At 40.7% G+C, this 21,341-nt stretch overlaps 1 protein-coding gene across 1 annotated transcript in view; it reads right to left on the bottom strand.

Annotated features, from left to right (window-relative positions):
- VWA8 (von Willebrand factor A domain containing 8) overlaps positions 1-21,341 on the bottom strand; it is a 370,895-nt gene that overhangs the window by 22,221 nt on the left and 327,333 nt on the right. The window contains exon 40 of the mRNA XM_042927013.1: positions 14,197-14,305. Within this exon, the coding sequence (XP_042782947.1) occupies positions 14,197-14,305 (109 nt within the window). The remainder of the gene's footprint in view (positions 1-14,196; positions 14,306-21,341) is intronic.

Genomic DNA, 21,341 nt, shown 5'->3' with positions numbered 1-21,341 from the left:
CTGTATGACAGTACTGTCATTGAAAATACAAAGCCACGGGGCGCCTGGGTGGCTCAGTCGGTTGGGCGTCCAACTTCGGCTCAGGTCATGATCTCGCGGTCCGTGAGTTCGAGCCCCGCGTCGGGCTCTGTGCTGACAGCTCAGAGCCTGGAGCCTGTTTCAGATTCTGTGTCTCCCTCTCTCTCTGACCCTCCCCCGTTTATGCTCTGTCTCTCTCTGTCTCAAAAATAAATAAACGTTAAAAAAAAAAAAAAAAAAGAAAGAAAATACAAAGCCAAGCTTTAGGCAGGCTTCTTTAGGCATAGACCAACCACTACACAAAGAAGCTCCACACAGTTTTACTCTAGGCAGGGCTATATAATATTAATTTCTTGTTCCTGATAGCCTTGCTGCAAACAAGGGCAAAATTCCCTCATTTGAATACAAATATATTAATGTGAATGTGAAACAAAGAGAGAGAAAGTCCTAAGCAGCATAAAGTCACCACCATTTGGTGGGCAGTTAATTCCAGGAATTATCTTACGTGTGCCCCTCGGGACTATGTTTTTTTTCTAATGTGTGTTCTTGGTAAGAACCCCATGATCTTATAGGAAAATGGGATTCCTTGGAGTATAGTTCAACGTGCTCATGCAACTCTGTGAGATACACAGCTATAGGTGGTAGGAGGAAGGGGTGAACGGAGTCTTCTAGAATCCTTTCCCACTGGGCTATGAATCAGACAGACAAGTTTGACCACACAGTGCTATCCTTCTCAGGATATTTTCCTTCTCAGGCTATTATTCTTCTCAGCTTCTATTTCCCCTTCCCCATCATTCCTGATGTCTGGAGTAGGATCATTCCTCAGGTTTCCAGGATACTTCATGCTGGGAAATGCGTTTGGGGGTGAGCACTGAGCTACCTTTCAATTCTGAGATTCTATGATTCTTGGAGATATGAAACTGCAGAGCACTGGCTTCTAATGCCTTTCATAGATGAGGACAGACTTTCACAGACCAGTCTAGACTGGGAAAATAAGCACTGCAAAAAATACTAGAGAATGTGGGAGCAATACTTAGCTGTCATCAAAGTGACATGGAGGTTGTATTCTAGAGCTGGGTTAAGAGGAATATGGGATTACAACAGAAACAAGATTATGTGGCATGTAATGTAACAGCTGTGCCACTGTTATCATTAGTCTTGATTTTCAAACTTTCATCAATACATTGACAAGGCAATGACATTGAAGAAGTTCAAGGGAACCTGTTACATTTCCAGTGATATGTAACTCAATTAAGTACAATATAGAACTCTCAACTTAACCAAATAGCATATCAAATATACCAAATATCACAGTTTTTGATAAGGCTAAAAGTTACATGTCAAACCTAAAGGAATCAAAGAGGTTCAGATAATGAGCATAGGTTATTAAAAAAGTAAAAAAAAAAAAAAAACCATTGTGTCACTTCTTAGCTCATCGTTGTTTTACTTTCTTCATTCTTATCACTGTTTACAAATGTATTATTATCTCTTTATCTCTATTAGCTCTCTGCTCCATTAGAAAGTAAGGTGTATGGGATAAGAGCCCTTATGTAACTGCAGCATCTAGAGCAGTGCTTGCTTGATACATAGTTGGTGTTCAATAAAAATTTACTGACAGAAAGTTACCACTAAGAAATGTTAAGTGATAAGCATATGATAGAAAAGCATGTCTATACAGTATTATCTTAATTGTGTATGCATGTACATTATATACATGCAAAGAAAAATATGCAGGAGAAAACAAAACATTAACAGCCATGGTTATTTTGGGGTTGTGAGGTTATGGATGATAACTGTTTTCTTTAATTTCTTTTATTTTTTTTAATGTTTATTTTTGAGAGAGAGAAAGAGAGAGAGAGAGAGAGAGAGAGAGAGAGAGAGAGAGAGGAGCAGGGAGGGGCAGAGAGAGAGGGAGACACAGAATCTGAAGCAGGCTCCAGGCTCCGAGCTGTCAGCACAGAGTGTGATGTGGGGCTGGAACTCACGGACTGTGAGATCATGACCTGAGCTGAAGTCGGACGCTTTAACCTACTGAGCCACCCAGGTGCCCCTTTTAATTTCTGTATTTTCTAATTTTCATATAATGAACTCGTGAGTTTTATAATCTGAAATAAGCAAAAATGAGTTCTTTTTTTGTCAAAAGTTTTAAAACAATTCCTTTATATTTTAATGAAATATTATCTTTGAGACCAGTTTGCAAGTTATGGAAAGCAAGGCTTCTCAAACTTCAATGTGCATACAAATAACTTACAGATCTTGACCAAATGCAATTACAAATTTTTTAAAAATGTTTTATTTAATTTTAGAGAGAGAGACAGAGTGTGAGCAGGAGCGGGGCAGAGAGAGGGGGAGACACAGAATTTGAAGCAGGCTCCAGGCTCTGAGCTGTCCACGCAGAGCCTGACATGGGGCTTGAACTCATGGACTGTGGGATCATGACCTGAGCTGAAGTCGGATGCTTAACCGACTGAGCCACCCAGGAGGCCCACAAAATGCAATTTTTGATTCAGTAGGTTTTGTTAAATAACTGGTCCAACATCACTGCAGAATTTTTTTGCTAATAATTAGTAAAAATGATAAAAAGGGGTCCTTTTTAGGAGACCTATTAATGCCCTTGGTAGGGAGGCTACAGAATTGTAAAATGCTTACTTTTCTCTTAGAATATTATGTTTGTCTGCTGTGTCTGGATTCAGCATCATGTAAGAACCTAGGGATTTTAGGTCTTAATTTTCTTAGGCCGATGTTGCTTCTTTTCCTATATATGATTATCATCCTGTAATGTGCTCTCTAGCTTGAAGACTATTTCCATTATGTGTGCCAATGGAAGGAAAAAAAAAACTTAGTAAAATTTGGGGTGAGAGTGAGGGAAGGAATATGCTTTTTCCAATTAATATGCTATCTCTTTCTTCTTTTTTGGGGTCAGCTTTTATTTTTTTTAAGTTTATTTTGAGAGAGAGAGAGAAAGAGAGAGAGAGAGAAGGGCCAGAGAGAGGGAGACAGAAAGAGAATCCCAAGCAGGCTCTGCACTGTCAGCAGCGAGCCCAACGAAGGGTTCGGACTCACAAATCATGAGATCATGACCTGAGCTGAAATCAAGAGTCAGTCGCTTAACCAACTGAGCTACCCAGGTGCCCTGGGGTCAGCTTTTAAAATTTAATTATAACACACTTTTAGTAAAGTATATGATTCTTAAATGTAGAGCTCAATGAACTTTAAAAGTGAACATGGGAACCTGGGTGGCTCAGTTGGTTAAGTGTCTGACTCTTGATTTTGGTTCAGGCCATGATCTCATGGTTTGTGAGTTCGAGCCCCGCGTCGGGCTCTGTGCTGATGGCACAGAGCCTGCTTGGGATTCTGTCTCTCCCTCTCTCTCTCTCTGCCCCCACCCTGCTTGTACACGCCTTCTCATTCTTTCTCTCTCTCACTCTCAAAATACATAAAATATACATTAAAAAATAAAAGTGAACACCCCATGTAACCACCTGTATGTCCACAGCCCCCAGGGCTCCTTCTGGAATTTATTTTCCTCCTGCCAAAGGTGACCTCCTATTCTGACTTCTATCAGCATGGATTGGGTTTGTCTGGCTTTGGACTTCATAAAAATGGAATCACACAGTAGGTGTTCTTTTCTGTCTGGCTTCTCTGGCTCAACATAACTCCTGTGAGGTTCCCTATGTAGCTGTGGAGCAGCCCTTTATTCTCTCTCACTGCTCTAATGATATTCAATCCTATGATTTAGTCGTAATTTATCCATTCTACAATGGCACTGTTTCCAGTTTGGGGCTATTACGAATCATGGCGCCAGGAGTGTTCCTGAACATGTCTTTGGAGCAGATGTGTGTGTATTTCTGTTGGGTAGGAATCCTGGATACATTCAGCTGTCGTAGGTACTGCTCAACAGTTCTCTAAGGTGTTTTTTCCAATTTACATCCCCATGAGCAGTGTATAAGCAAGTCTCATTTGCTTATACCCTCACTAACACTTGACACTGGTGGCTTTTTAAAAAAGATTTTTAGCCATTCTGGTGGGTATATAGCATATTCCCTTCCTTTTTATTTTTATCTGTGGAAAAATGAATGTTGGTTCTGCGCGTCATTGGTATTTTTAAGGAACATGAACCAGTAGTTTCTGATTTTGAGAAGTGAAAATATGTGCTAGCCTTTTGATCCAGAACTACTGGGCACAAAGACATTTTTATAATAGTAGCACTATTCATTAGTTTTCAAGCCTAGAACTTGCAGATAAATACGGGCAGATAATTTATTATCTGTCATCTAGCCAGCCCGCCAATATTTGGAAATTCAAAACAGGAAGAGGCCTGTCAGAATGGATACTCTTGGAAGCAAGGGGCAAGTGGGGGAGCACTTGAAAAACTTACTGTGGGATGGAACAGAAATATTTATTATTATAGACTGTGTATTGTATCTCAGTGAGATACATACTTAACAAGTAAGTTCCTATTGTATTTAAATATATGCTTTCATTTATAACAAAGGGCCAAACATGATCTTTATTGTATATTCCTATTGCAAATATTCTTATAAATATGTCCATCTGTTTTGTATTATGCAATACATCCAAACTAATGAGAACTTATTATACATAAAGCTATGTTTCCCTAGTAAAAATATACGTTACAGGCTTTCTAGAAAAAAAAAACATAGTTTTATTATGTTCATGTAAGGGACGTTTAAGACTAATTGAAATGCTCAGAGGATGACGTATTCTGGTTAATTCATTTTCTGGGAAAAAAACTGGTTAACCAGAAAGCACACACACACTCATCTGTAGCAGTGAGGACATTAGGAGGAATACACTTGACAAAAACCAGTTATCTTGTGGTTTGTGACACTCGATCTTGTGATTTTGGCACTGAAAGTATTCTGATTAATCTTAAGTCTTCACTTATCTGGGTTACGGTTACTCAAGGCTTCCTTTACCTATAAACTCTACAGGTAAGTCAGTTTTCTCTTATTCCTTCAAAATTTAATGAAGAGATTAGAAAGATTTAAGTAGCAGTTTTTGTAGAAAGCACATACATTCTATAGAATAAAGCATAGAGATATTCACCAATAAACATTGTGTCAATGAATAAATGTAATGGGTGTTTGAGGATACGTGCCTGGGAACAATGATTCTTTTATTAAACATTATTAGCTCCCATTATTTTTAACATTTAGTCATGTTCCACCAAGATATACTTTTTATGTTATTAATCTGCACAATTAAAAAAAATAACATGCTGGATTGAGGTAAACTTTTATATAGTATTTATAAAATGACAAATTATAAATCAATGGAAACAATAAAAAATAAAAACAATAAAAAATTTTCTCTGTGGTTCTTAGTATTTTGACATAGCAAAAAATATTTTCCTAAATACCCGTTAGGTTGCTGGCTGCTCTAAATGGTGGAAACAGTGTTGCCCAGACAAGAGAAGATGCAGACCTTCTTTTTTAAGGAGTCCCCCAGTTCTTGAAGGGACATCTCATGGCAAGGTTAACTAGTGATTCATGTACTTAACAAAGACGACCTTCGTTAGAAGAGTCTGTTCTCTTGGATGCCGATGTGGAACTAAACTATGACTTTGAGTCATCACTTACCATCATTTTATAATTTGTTTTTATGAATAAAGAAACTGGGACCTACACACGTCAGTGTGCATGTACAGAGGCATCTTTGCTTCCTCTTTCTTTCATAGCTCATGCCTAGTGGGCCGGCCAACCCCCGTGGCTTCCCGTGTACCCACCGTCTCTTCCCGTGGCCGGGCCTATTTCCAGTGCAAACATCTTTCTCTCTTCCCTGGACTGCTGCCGTAGCCTCTTCCCTGGCCTCCCTGCCTCCTTGCCTCTCTCCTGGCCCCCATGGTCCTCTCTCAACACAGGAATCAGAAGAATCTTTAGAATAACACATTGTAATTTGCAGGCAACACATAAAAAAAAAAATTCCGGCATGATTAAATTTTTTAAAAGCCCAACTGAACTTCTCTTTCTCTAGTTATTTTCAGGAACGAAGTAGTATTTGTCTCTGTTGCACGTAGTACAAATGATCACACTTTTCACTTACTTCTGTCCCTCATCTGTAACAACTTCTTGATTGTTGTTTCATTTTTGAGGTACCATGAGAATTTAGGCCCCACTTATTACTATTATCATTAAATTCACTTTTTAATATTGTGCATCTTTTTCAAAGCACTATTCTTGATATTTGAGTTTTCTTTGAAATGCATTTTCCACAATTATTTAGAACTGATTCTGTGTTTAACTGACTTCTGAGGTTCATTGCTAGTCCTTCTACACCATGAATTTCCCATTCTTAAAGAATTCAGATTCTCTTCTTAATTGGCTGGAATATTTATACATATGTGCTTACATACGTATGTGTGTGCACATGTGTGTATATATATTTACCTCAAAATCATTTTCAAAAAGAGTACTTAAGTACTTAAGTCTCTCGATATTTGAAAATGTCTTTTTATCTCTTTGTACTTTGGCTGAGTATAGCATTCTCAGGTCACAACTTTCCCTTGTCCCCCAGATCTTGCAAACATTCTGACAACTAATGTAAGATTAATTTGTCTCTAATAATAGCTTGGTTTTTGTCTGCTGGCATTCTTTTAGGATATTTTCTTTGTTTCTGAGATGTTAACGTTCCATGAAGCTGTAAAAAGGCACTTACCTCTTTTCATTATTTTTGCCTGGTACTCAGTGAAGTTGTTTTCCTCCATAGATTTAGGCCGGTCTTTAGCTCAGTGCAGTTTATGTTGTTGTTGTTGTTGTTACTTTGATTATTGCTTATGTGTTCCTTTTGGTCCTCTTTGGGAATATCATTGGCTCATACAGCGTGTATTTACTGCACAACTTCTACGTGCCAAGGTTCTACGTTTGGGGATGGATCATGGTTCTGTGTGTTAGCTCTCTGCTCTGTTTTTATTGATCAGCTTTCTTTTGTGTTTTATCTCTTTATTTCCTCTACAGTCTGGAATAACAATTCCAAGTTTCCACTCATGTTAGTACTTAGACTTAGGACTGGATTGAGTCTGTTCCTTCTACTTTTAATGTAGATTTCACTTTTGGCATTGCATTTTTAGTTTTTAAAATAATCTTTCCTTATTGCATTCAACTCCCTTATTATTTCTGCTTGCTTCTTAGCCAGACCCTTTTAAATCTACGTCTCATTTCACATACTTCAAGTTTCTTTGAATTGTGAGAACACAAAGCAGATGTTTTCTAAAAATCCAGTGTTTTCTGAAGAAAATATTCTAGCCCAGTGGCACCTTCTGCCTTTACATCTTGGATGCTTGTTACTTTATCTCACTGCAGAATCATTTCATAGATCCCACGTCATTTCATTTTTGGGTGTTCCTATTCTTGAATGATGAGATGGCCCCATAAAACTGTTTAGGAACAGACTGGATAGACTCTCCTTTCTTGTATTCACTTACCATTTTGTTATTATTAGAGTTCTCCTTGAAGATTTTGAACTGGTGTCCGTAGTGGAACTAAATCTATTTACTACTTAGCTCAGGAACTCAGTAGGGAAGGAGTTGGAACTGTGGACAGTCACAGCATGAGAACTTCATCTCCACATCATTTCTTACTGTTTGGCAAAGCCATCGCAATGGGGCCACTTGGCATTTGTTTCATCTTGTCTTCAGGCCAAGTATAAGCTAAGGCTGGGCTGGCCCCTTTCCCGGTGTTATTCCCCTTCCAGCTTTCTGTTTGTCGTAGCCACTGCATAAAATCTAGATCTCCCCAGCCCCACTGCTCCCAGTGTTGCTACTTTCAACTGCTTCTGCTTGGCAGTGACAAAATGGAGGTCAAGTCATCTGCTTCCCACCAGCTTTAGGGCTCTCGCGTCTACTCTCCACCTCGCCAAGTAAGGGATGTCAGTTTGATTCTGCTGGGTTTCATGCACTTCCTTCCTAGTAATGCCATTCCTTAGGGAGGTTTTTGAGTTGTTGCTAGTGCTACCATTCACAGGGGCTCATCACCATCCATTTAGCAAATATTCTTCAAAGCTTCTTGCACGTCACTAGCACTCTTCCCTAATTTCTGCTGTCATATGGTTTTTCACTGTTTACAGCTTTTTGTTATTTTAACATTCTCATGGTCATCCAGTGAAGACCGAGTTAGATGCCTGTGCTCAAGTAGCCTAGAAGTCAGGACTGTATTTGATGGCTGCACTTCGTCCATGTTGTCCCCTAGTGGCTATGGATGCCTTGTGCTGAGTGATGAGCCGTTCAGGTGCTAAGAAGAGTAACTGGCATCTTACTGTTCTCCCCAACATGCAGATGTTCCTTGACATGCTGTTTCTACCTTTCCTCTCTCTGCTCCGTAGTCTCAACCTTAGTCAACACACCTTCTCTCTTGGCGTGGGCTGGTGCTCTACACAGATGATGATAAGAACGCAGATGTAGATATGCATGTGGATATGCAACACTATCTGGTCTTCACCTTGCTCCTGAACTCCAGATTCACATCTTCAACTCTTCAAATCTCACGCTTGACATTTTTACGTAGGAGTCCCAGTAGTGAGAGAAACATGATAACGTCCAAAGCAAACATCTGCTTTCTCCACAAGCCTCTCCTCTTCCTGGCTTCCTTATTTCTGGCCTCTAGGGCTTGAAAACCTCACTGTTCCCCTTACCTCACATTCGATCAGTCACTGTCTTCTTACCTACCTTCTTGTCCAGCCTCCAAACTGTCCCACCCTTTCTATTTTTCACTTTGATTGCCCTGGTTCGGGTTCTTATCACTTGTCACCTGGATAACTGAAGTAATTTTAATAATTTGGTTTCCAGGTTCCCCCACCTCTCTCTTTTCTTTCTCTGACACTTTCTTTTTCCATGGCTTTGAAGCCTCCTAAAGAAGATGTAACTAACTATACCACTCCCTTTCTCAGTCATGTTCACACTCTTCACTGCTTAGAGAATTCAGTTAGCATGGTGCTCTAGGCCCTTGGGGGTTCACCTTCTCCTTCATTTTCTCTTCCACTACCCCCAGCCTCATCCCCAAACTCTGAGCTCTAGTCTCTAGGCAGTTTGTCACGCTCCAAATAGCCTTGTATTCAAGGCTTCTTCCTCTGCTCATAGATTCCTTCTGTCCAGCCCGGAGCTATGCAAACTGCCTTTGGTGAGTAAACACTTGTTACTGGTCCATGATGAAATCAGTAACAGAAATGAACAGTAAGCATTTAAAAACCTATACGGCAATTTGAAAAAGTGCTTTCATGCTTGCTGAATCTCATATTAAGTAATATGGGTTTGTATCTTGTATGCTAATTTTTACATCTTCTTTTTTCAGTAGTTCATTTCTGTTTTATTTTATAAAAGCCTCAGCCCATGATTGATGAAAAATACTTGGCCTCTCTCCACAGAAGGTTTGAGAAGCTCTGGTCAAGGCTGTCCTTCCATGCCAATCCTTAGAAGAGTTACCAATTAAAACCATACTCATCCTTCATGGTCCAGCTCAAACGGCACTTCCTCTGAGTTTTCCCTAACTGTGCAGCCTAGAAATTGCACACACATTTGTCTACATAACACAGCACTTTATTTAAAACACTGCTGTGGCATTCACCATATTGTGTCTTCTATTATAACTACACATGTATCTTCTTTCCTAGGTCAGTCATTGAAGGCAAGAACCCTTAGGCAAAAGAGATATCCAATAAATGTCTACTGGATGAAATACAGTTATTATCAACTAAATAAAAGGAATGGGGAAATGCTTTCCATTCTTTAGATATGAGCGAAGTGGGTGCTCAGAATAGAGTCTAAATTCCTTGCCTGGCATCTACCTGCCTCTTAGCCCCAAGTCTCTGTATGCGTTTTAGGCTGAATGGAATCCTGCTCATACTGGAGACCAGCCCTCAGCATACCCCTGAGACTGCACAGTGTCATGCTTTTGTCTATGCCATATTCTCTGCTGGGGCACTTTTTCACTTTCCTTTAACTGGTTAATACTTGTGTATCCTTCAAGAGCCAGCTCATGTGTCCTTTCCTGAAAAATCCATCCTGGAATCTCCTTCCTCTGGGCTTCCACTGCATTCTATGCATCTGTCTACCAAGACACCATATTCAACTGAAACCATGTGTTCAGGTACCTGTCTTTCCCACTCCTCAAAACTACAGCCCTCTTGAGTACAAGGACAGTATCCTATGAATCTTTTTGCCCTCAGTGCCAAACACAGTGCATGCCAAATGTTAATGTTCATTTTGAACTACTAAAGGAAAAAAAAGGAACATAATTGTTGGTTCACGTAGATATCATGCTAGCGAAAGCAGTCAGGGAAAGGCTAATTTCGTTCAGCCTGAGAATGAAATTAGCCTGATTGTAGATCAGCAAAACACTGGAGAGAAGATATGATTAAAATCAGTGGCTTCTTGTGGAATGGGTATTTTCTTTTGTTAGGGAATGCTGGAATCAAGAGATTCAGATTCTGAACCAAGTATAATTGAATTTATTATAAACTCTATTCTAATAAGAAGATTCTTGCTATTGATTCATAAAAGGTCCAATAAAACCAGGACTCTATGATATTCCATGATCTAGTCAAGAGGCAGAGAGGTCACTGGTGATGGCTATCTCAACTGAGAAGAAGGACACATGTTGCAAAGACACACTCACTGAAGCAGACATTAGCAGGAGTGGCAACAACATTCCTTTTCCTCAAATCTCAGCACAGCCACCCGGAATCAATGCGTGGGCTTGAAAATGTACTTTGAAAAGTCATTTCAAATGATGATTTGCTAGTTCCTGGCCAGACTTTCTGCTGTTCACCAAGGAAACACCCATAGTTACTGGGATTACACAGCAACCTCAACACAGCTGGGAGCTATTAGTCAATCAGAGCCACACAGGACTGTCAGAAGATGGCGAAAAGGGGACCAAACAAAGCCATCTTGTTTTGGTAACAATCTGAAGATTCATATTCTGCAGGAGGCCCTGTCTGTCCTTGGCCGGTAGCTGCGTTTTCAGCTAGCACATCTCTCTAAACTGAGGACTAGAAGGCTCACCTGAGAATAACACTCCTGTGGGTTTCAAAAATACCTACATGCAATAAGGGAAGCACTTGACAATGCTACGTCGGCATCAGGATAATGATGCAAAGTGCGTCGTGAGCATAGGTGAGCATGATACTTCTCACAGAATTGTAGAGTTGGCAGCAGATAACAGAGGCCTCACAGGTAATAGGGACCCAAACTCTGGGCCCAGATACCTGGTTTACTAGCCACATGACCCAGGACAAATTACATCATCTTTCTAGTCTTCCGTTTCCTCAAAATATCTACAGGATATTGCAGGAACAAAATATCTACATTTCAGAAGAAATGTACAACATAGTCCTTACTGCTTATCATAAGGATTAAATAGCATAATGAATGTAAAGCATTTGACTGGCTTGCAGTCCACGCTGATGAATATTAGCAAATACAACGGAAGTAATGATGAAACAAATTCTTCTGTAGAGAACGCTATGTGCCAGGCATTGTTTTAAATGGTTTACATGTCTCATCTGAATTAATCTGCATAACTGCCCTATTATCTATCATTCCATTTTATAGAACCCAGGCTGTCTGGCTCCAGGGCTGGCACTATTAGTCACTAAGTGATGACAATGATGATGATGATGGTGGTGGTGGTGGTGGTGGTGGTGATGGTGATGGAAGAGATCTTGATAATGATGTTGATAATGTAAGACAACTAGTAGAGTCTCTGGCACATTGTAATTGCTCAGTAAATGTTTGCTGTTATTAAAATGCTTGTATTATTTGTGAAGATTTGTAGGGATGGTAGTTCTACAACCATTTTAGGTCCTCATCCAAGGATTACATCACTTTTATTCCCTTTCTTATATCTTAAAACTCTTTCTTGCTATTATTTAAGCCTATTTTCTCTTTTTCAGATTTCCAAGGAAGAAGAGAAGAAAAACATCCCTGAAATAATTACTCTATTTGAGGATATCTAGAAAGTTATGGATCCCCTTATGGTTTTTTTAATAGGTGCCAATTTCTTGTTTCCCATCCATTTCATCTTATTTGTTGCTTTTCTTTGAGCCCTTCACAGTTTTCTTTCACCTCTCTCTTGAGGGTGGAAAGCAAAACTGGGCAGTTTCTGATGCTGGTCTCATTGCTGTGGACTTTAGCAGAAGGGTCATTCCTTAACGATAACCCTAATTCTAACCCAGGTATAAGTGGATTCCTACTTGAAGAAGTCACAGTAGTGGGTCTGCCTTTTCGTCCTTTGGCTGATCTGGTGAACATAATATCATTTATCTCAAAGAGCTGATGTGAGGATTGAATGTGGCGATGTCTGTAAAAGTAACTATAGCCTGGTGCCCAATGAATACCAGTCAAGACATGAACTAATACCAGATGAGGATTCTCGTTCCTTCAATTAAAAATATATTCGCGGGGTGCTTGGGTGGCTCAGTCGGTTAAGTGTTTGACTTCAGCTCAGGTCATGATTGTACAGTTTGTGGGTTCAAGCCCCACATCAGGCTCTGTGTTGACAGCTCAGAGCCTGGAGCCTATTTCAGATTCTGTGTCTCCCTCCATCTCTGCCCCTCCCCTACTCGCACTCTGTCTGTCTCTCTCAAAAATAAACATTAAAAAAAATTTTTTTTAAATAAATAAAATAAAATAAAATGTATTCTTGTATTTCTCTCCAGTACTATGAGTAATCTAATGGCCTATTTGTACACAGGGTAAAACCCAGTGTTGTCTGCATGTTCTCGTGGAAGCCAGGGCCAGATCATGATCTGGTCTTTGTGATTTTGATAGCCTTCTCCTTTGCCACTGTCCCCCACCACGTACATGTGCTTCAGAGTCAAACTGAACAACCTGCACTTGTACATCACGTGTCCTATGTCTGGAATGCCCTGATTCCTCAACCATCTGGAAAATCCTTAGCCTCTTTCAAGTGTGAACTCAAGCATTACATTCTCCACGAAGCCCTTCTTCATTCATTCCATAGAATCATGCACATATTTCCCTACGAATGTAAGAAATCATTTGCCTATTTGTCTTCTTTGAAATCCTTCTTTGAGGGCAGGGGCTGCATTTTATTTCTCTTTTTTAAAAGATTTTTTGTTTGCATTTATTTATTTTTGAGAAACAGAGTGAGACAAAGCATGAGCAGGGGAGGGGCAGAGAGAGAGGGAGACACAGAATCTGAAGCAGGCTCCAGGCTCTGAGCAAGTGGTCAGCACAGAGCCTGATGCAGGGCTCGAACCCACAAACTGTGAGATCATGACCTGAGCCGAAGTCAGACGCTCAACCGACTGAGTCACCCAGGAGCCCCTGCACTTTATTTTTCTATCCCTAATGTCTGGTGTGCATCAAGAACTTAAGAAATGAATGACTGACTAAACCACTCATTCTTCAGTTTTAATATAAACACTATCTCTTGTTGCCCTCATCTCGTGTGAACCACTCATTTTGGCTCTTATTCACCTTTTGCCTTGCCATGGAGATCAGAGCCCACCTAGAAGTTGCCTTCGATGCCCAGGGTGATGAGCACTGGTAAAGTGAGTGCCTTTACTGGAAAAAATCCAACCATTCAATGTTACTTTGTTCACACAATTTGCATATGGATTTATTTTTTTAAAGCAAATTCTCCAAATAACAAGTCTTTGCTTAGGAAATATTGAAGCATCTTAATTAGTATTTTAAGGGGCAAGAGCAAATATTAACTTATTCTGAGGAAACCACAGTCTAAAACTGAAAAAACAGGCAGGCAATGCAGGGGCAGGGGGAGCATCGGAGGAGATGCCAGGAGACATAGAGAGTGCACAGTCTGGATGATCAGAAATATTCCTCTGTCTATAGTCAACAACAGTGAAATGATTTGTAGGAAAAGAATTCTATCTGTGGATTTCTAGTAGAGGTGGGACGCTCATAGATCTTATATATAGGGGAATCAGGGAGTCTGGGGTCTTCTAGGATTGCTGGTCAAATTATTGCTTCTTGGACAGGATAGGAGAGGTCAAATATTTTCCTTGGAGAACTGACCTAAGAAGGCCAGGGAGTGATCTGCAGTTTTACACAAACATTTTGGCACTGATTACTTTTTTTCTGACTGGTTGATTAGGGTTTAGGTAACTTTTCTCCAGTAGTTTTGGGATGGGCCCAGCTTTGGGCCCAGATTATTTTCTTAGCCCATTATTGGAGATTACCTGTAAATTATCCAGGATGATTCGGAGGGAGCGCACCTGCCGTCGAACAGCACCTGAGAACCTTTCATAGGTTGTGGCATCATATTCACTCATTTGGATCTCCTTTAGCCTGTAATCAGAGGGCGTGAAAAAGACAGTAGCTGAAATCATGTGTATGTGGTCCCTTGCGTCCATTCGTCTTCTGCTAGAACTATAGCAAGGTCCTTGGTATCTGATGTTGCCTTGAAGGAGAAAACTCAAGAAGCAACGTTTCCAGTTAGGAGAGTCTAAGGAAGAAAATGTCTAGTGGTAGGCTGGTAAAAAGTTAACAAGTAGGTTTCTAGAACAAACCAAATCAAACCAAACCAACAAAAAACTCTGATTTATAGTATTTGCTGATTTCTGTGGTGTAGATACTCCCACCATGATCAACTCCAAAATACTAACAGTAAGATCACCAAGCACTGACTTGGAAAAGAATGTGCGCAACTGGCTCTCATAAGCCAGTGAGTCAGCTCTATAGCAAACCACTGCCATATCCCAAAGACGTGTCACGATGTTGGCAGCTGGTCAGTTCATGTGGCAGGTTCCTAGAAGAGCTCCGTGGGTTGCTTTTAGAGACCAAGGACATATATTTGGTTGACCAAGATAACAGTTCAGGCCCAAAGAATGTAACTTAATGTGTTGCTATGTAGAATACAAGAGTTTTCTGCAATTGCTGTGTACTTTTAATAGGATAATTATGTTTTCATATTATTGTGGCTTTGAGGTTCTAACCTGCCAGCACGGTGCTCCTTTTTATTGTTCTTTATCATCAGCTTCCACTGTAGCCCCAGCAGGACATTCACAAATCCTTGAACACACTGTACACCCAGAGCTTGGGCTTCTCCCCCACTGGGAACTTCCTTTCTCTGCCTCTTTGTCTCTATTCCCACTTACTCTTCAAGACTCAACTCAATAAGGACTGCCTCTAGGAAGCCTGCACTGATCCCAGGTCTGTCTTCTGTAGCCTCAGAGCATTTTGGGCTTCCCTCTATCAGAGCATTTACTACTCATGCTATATGTGTCTGCCACCTGTCTCCCCAACTAGGCTCCCTTAGGAGAAGGATTGAGTCTTTCTCATTTTTATATGTGCAGTGCCTACCATGGTACCTAGCACATAATAGGTGCTCAAAATGAAATCAAATGAATGACTGAAATAAAAATAAGACTCAGGATTATTTAAAATGCAGCATCTCAAACTAATCATAAGGAGAAGGTTCCTTCACGGAATGAGGCTCTCTTGGACTTTACAGTGTTGCATTCATAATACGCTAATTTGATCACGTTTCTAGAAATTTCTATAAATGAAAGGGTTCTGATACTAGGACAGGCACTAATGAATGCATGTCTACAAAGCCTAGCAATGGCACAGTCTTCTAAACTGCTCTGCATGTGTGCATGGGCGTGTATACGTGTGTGTAGTGCTGGCAGGTGTGGATCCTGTGTGCACAGCTGAAACTCTTATCTAAAATCTAGATTTGTTATCTCAGGCTGGAACAGAAACCCCAGATGCAAGATGAGAATGAACGGTGTCTCTTCCTCCATGTCAGGCCAAGCACCGGGAAGAATCCAGCCATCATGGGGCAGAGTGTTGGAGGCTTACTAGAATCACATAACATTAGGGCTACACTGCCAAGGGCAGATCTGCAGTTCCTGCCCAACCACCTGGAGGGGTCAGCTAACACTAACTCAGGTTTCAAGATCCCGCTTGAAGGCCACATCCAATGAGGTCTTGCTTGATCCCTCTGGTAAAACGGATCATTCCTATTCATAAATCTTCTACAGCTATCTACTATGAAACCTCTGCACATTACTGCTTTTACTACATAGGTCTATTTCCCTCTATCATAGTGTCTCTCAAACTTTATTTTCCACAGGAGGAAATATGCTTTACGTTGAGATCCAGTGCACACAAGTATGTATGCACGTGTGTGTATAACTAAACCAAAAATACAATGAAAAACACATTTATTACATGTGATTTACTACATGGATATTTTCTCTTCTATTCCTCTGAGAGAAGAAATAGTCTTATTTTTTCTTTGAATCTCCAGTACCTAGCGCAATGCCTGGCACATGGTAGCACTCAATAAATGCCATCAGACAGCAATTTGAAAGCACTGACTATCAAAAGGTAAATAATAACTGAGTGGTGTTCCCCAAGGTGACATGCCAAGGGGCCTTCTAAATTTAATTTACTTTCTGTTCTGAAGAACAGCTAGGAATACGAGTATAGCACTTGACCTCCTAACAATACCTCTTATGTTTGCTTTTTGGCAATCTCTTAAACCTCTCTATAAATTTTCATTAGATTAAGTTACGTCTCAAGTCTCAAGGCTGACAGAAGCTGGGCACCATGAATACTGTGGGACATGCAACTTCCCCTCTTTCATACATAGGAAGCTAATACGCTCTGTCCCATAGAAGGGAGATTAATACTTTTCAAAGAAGGGAGGTTAGTACAAAAAAATGTAGATAGCTTGCCCTTAGCAGGGAGAAACCCACACACACACACACACACACACACATACACACACACGCACACACACACGGAAAGGAGTCAGGCAGTTGGTAAGTCACCTTGGGCGGACTGGTCTTTGTAGTGAGATCAGAATCCGCTCCAGTGATAGGGCTACTTCTGGCACGGTCACATTGCACCCTAAAACACATCACATGCTGTTTTAATTATGAAGAAGTCTGGAAATCATATTCCAGGTTGTTTCAGCTTTCAGAAAGATCGCCTACAAGGTGCTCAAAGCTGATAAATTCTGAAAGATGAAGACCGAAGCAGGGAAGGGGAAAGAAAATAGGAAATCTTAGCCTCTGGACCAGATAAGCTTCCTGGTGTTAATACTCTCAAGCCCACAAAACTATCTGGAAATATGTCTTTTTGCTGCTTTAACTGATCAAAACTGCAGGGCACAGCTGCTTCACATCCTAGTAATCTATGTGGACTAACTGCATTTTGTTGGCACGTTATATTTTTAAAGGGTATATTTATTGTTACGTAACAGTCTGGGAATTTTAGTTCTCATTTTACTTTTCTTATAGGTCAGCCTTAAATACTATAATTTTGGATCAGTTATGAGGAAAACAAACATAAGTTGAGATCTATGGTGTGAGGCTGATGAGTTTTACAAATGGTAGTAGGTACATTCCACAGCCGGCACCCACCTTAAATACTCTTTTAGGCACGTGAAATACCTCACCATCGATTTCATTCAGGTTTTGTTGCTTTAATGTTTCTGTTCTGCCTTCTGCATGTCTTATGCTTGTCTTCCTGAATGAATCTTTTTTTTTTTAAAAGAAAAAAGTTCTTAAATTCCAGTTAATTTACAGCATAATATTAGTTTCAGTGTACAATATCAATCAATTCTTGATGCATAGGAACAGGTATTGAACTGGAATCCAGATACAAATGAATGCTAACTAGAGGCTATGTTGATGATGTCAAGAACCTATCAGGAGTATTAGGCTCTTCAAGGTAATATGGGGGACCTCTAGGCTGATGGATGAGTCTGGCTTTCAGTCTGGTTTTAGCCAGTTTCTTTTTTTTTTTAAGTTTTAATTTTAATTCCAATTACTTAACATACAGTGTTATATTAGCTATAGCTGTACAATATAGTGATTCCACACTTCCACACATCACCCTGTGCTCATCACAAGTGCACTCCTTAATCCCCATCACCTATTTAACCCATTGCCCCACTCCATCTAGTTTTAGCCAGTTTCTGAATTAAGTATCAGCCCGTCTTTGAATAAAGCATTATTTGTGCATATTATTTATTCCACAAGTGTACGAGTGTTTGCCATGCACTAGGTTTGGGGTATAGGTACTGGGGATATATTACAGAACACAATACTCTGCCATCAAGGAACTTAAAGCCAGTGGAGGAGAAATCAACTTTTCATATAAATAATAATATAAAGGGAAAGAGGAATAAGAACTATGGAGAAAAGGTCCAGGGTATATAAAAGCATAAATGGAGGGACCTGACCTCATTCCACATATGCCTAGCATTGCAAAATAGCTTTAAAACAGACTATTTGATGATAGTAAAGAATTATTACTTTTTCTTTCTTTTCTTTTTTTTTTTTTTTTGAGAGAGTGCATGCATGTGAGCAGAGGAGGGGCAGAGGGGGAGAGAGAGAGAGAGAGAGAGAGAGAGAGAGAGAGAGAGAGAGAGAGACTCTTAAGCAGACTCTATGCCCCGCAAGGAGCCCAACGTGGGGGCTTGATCTCATGACCCTGGGATTATGACCTTAGCTGAAATCAAGAGTCAATTGCTCAACTAACTGAGCCACACAGGCGCCCCAAGAATTATTACTTTTTAAAGACACGATAATTGTATTGTGTGTTTTTATTTTTATTTTTTAAAAATCCTTATCTTTCAGAGATACACTCTGAAATATTTACAATGAAAGGATAGGACATCTTGGATTAGCTTCAAAACAAACCAAGGGTGGGGACTAGGAGTGGAGCCAGATTTTTCTTCTTGAAGTTGGGAGAACAGGTACTTAGGGTTCTTAAAGTTTTCTCTCCACTTTTGTTTATGTTTGAGAGTTTCATACTAAAAAGCGAAAGAAAATCTTTAGCGGGACTAACCTGGATACTCACCAGATAGGAGTATTTACTCCATGAAAGCAGAAAGCACCCTCTTTCCTGTGTTTGCTATGCCCTGTCTTTCTCAGGATCTTCATGTGTTTTTATTTCTTCCTCTCCTTTCTCGTACTCTTGTCCACCTCTCGTCTTTCAACCACCTTATGGATTTCTCTTTTACATGGACTAGATTCTTCTCTGCAGTAATGAGTAGACGTGTATGGTTTTCTCACTCTCTTCCACATTTCATCTCTTTCCTCTCTTGTAGCTACTACATTTAGTTGCCTTATTATCACAGATGCTTCTTTCCCCTCCCTGTCAGCAGTGGTTAACAGAACCAGGTTCCTTCTCCCTATTACAGAGATTAGAGAGGGGGTTGTATACTTGTGCCCAAGCACTACTGAAAGGTCTTTCTGCCTCCTCCCATGAACTATGTGTGTGTCAAAGTAATCTATTTGTCCACTTAGGCAAAACTTGAGACGGGATAATTACTTATGAGGCTCTGAGGGTAGCAACAATAGGAACTTATTAGTCGATGCATACCTAATGTGGTTTTGGTTCCTAATGTGGTTTTGGTTCTTTTCCTAATGGATGTTTTATTGTTTGTATGAAATGTAGAGCAGTATTTGAATCCCAGCAAGATTTTCCATGTAGCATTCCTACCACTTTTTTTTTTAAGAAGTTTAAACTGCTCTCATTTCCTTTTTTTTTTTTTTTTTTTTTAAAGTTCATTCATTTTGAGAGAGACAGGGAGAGTATAAGTCGGGGAGGGGCAGAGAGGAAGAATCCCAAGCAGGCTCCTCTCTGCTACCAGCACAGAGCCTGATTTGGGGCTTAATCCCATGAACCGTAGGATCGTGACCAGAACTGAGATCAAGAGTGGAATACTTAATGGACCGAGCCACCCATGCGCCCCTAAACTGCTCTCACATCTAACATAGTTATCTGTCCCCCATAGCTTTTTTGAGAGGAAGAGAGAAGAAAGTCCCCCATCCCAGAAGAGCAAAGTCAGGCCCGGTGAGGATAAATAACCTGCTCCAGGCCTCCAGAGATGGCAGCAGAACAGCTGCGAGGAACACTTTGCCTTGTTTGACCTCCTGGGTATATGAGGGTCCTACTGCTGGCAGGGTTTCCTGAGGGTGCGGCCGGAGGGGCCTGCGTTTCTGTCCCTATTGTTCTGTCCTGTTTACTTGCAGGATGTGTAAGCACAGCATGTAACGTAGTACCAGATGTTCTACGTGGGAGGAATTTCATTACTCACATACACTTGAGGGTGCTTTCTTCCGACTGTACCCAGCCCTTTCAGTGAGCACAACAATGTAAACCAGCCTCCCGAACCACTACCAATTCCCTCAAACATGAAGGAGACATTGCGGGTCCTTTGGTATTTTTTGCTTTTAGACATGTGGATGCCTAGTGAAAGCATCATGTGGATTCTTACTTTTTAGATGGTTCCAATCAAAGTGGCCCAGAATGGTTCCGGATCGTGTAAAAGCCACAGGCTCGTTGGCCTGGATTTCAAGGCCTCTGCCCTTTGAGAGGGACTCCACATTCAACCTCATTCCCCTCCACCCCAGCTGGTACCCCGTTATGCTGGATAGATAAGCTGGCTCTCTCTGCCATAGACACTATGTTCATTCTACTCTGGTGTTATCCCTTCCTGGAAGAGCCAAATCCTGGCTGAGCTCAGGCCCCACCTCACCGACCTCACCCTTCTCCGTACTGGCAGGGGCACAGCTCTGTACCACGTGACTGCAACCTTAACTTCCGGAGTGTATGTGGGCATGAGTGTGCAAGTTTGAGTGTGTGTGTGTGTGTGTTTACTAGTCCTATCCCCACATCTACAAGATTCCCGAGGGCAGGAAGGCACTATCGACTATCACGTAGAGTTTTCTAAATTTCCTATGGGGCCTAGGAACAGAACAGATGTGGATGGAGTGATTTGAACTTTAATTTTTCTTCAGAGCAGTATCTTTTTAAAAAATTTTTTAACATTTATTTATTATTTTATTTTATTTTTAAAATTTTTTAAAATGTTTATTTATTTTTGAGACAGAGAGAGACAGAGCATGAATGGGGGAGGGTCAGAGAGAGAGGGAGACACAGAATCTGAAACAGGCTCCAGGCTCTGAGCGGTCAGCACAGAGCTCAACGCAGGGCTCGAACTCAGGGACCGCAAGATCATGACCCGAGCCGAAGTCGGACGCTTAACTGACTGAGCCACCCAGGTGCCCCATAACGTTTATTTATTATTGAGAGACAGAGAGAAACAGAGCATAAGCATGGGAGGGACAGAGAGAGGAGGAAACACTGAATCTGAAGCAGGCTCCAGGCTCTGAGCTATCAGCAGAGAGCCTGACACGGGGCTCAAATGCATTAACTGAGAGATCATGACCTGAGCTGAAGTTGGACGCTTAACCCACTGAGCCACCCAGGCGCCCCTCTTCAGAGCAGTATCTTTGGTTTGACTTTCCAATGTGCTCAATTCCTTTTCCTACACAATTGTACGTAATGAATACATTTA

The sequence above is a fragment of the Panthera leo genome, chromosome A1 (genome assembly GCF_018350215.1).
Source record: "Panthera leo isolate Ple1 chromosome A1, P.leo_Ple1_pat1.1, whole genome shotgun sequence".
Lineage (NCBI taxonomy): Eukaryota > Metazoa > Chordata > Mammalia > Carnivora > Felidae > Panthera > Panthera leo.
This window is presented reverse-complemented; position numbering and strand designations above follow the sequence as displayed.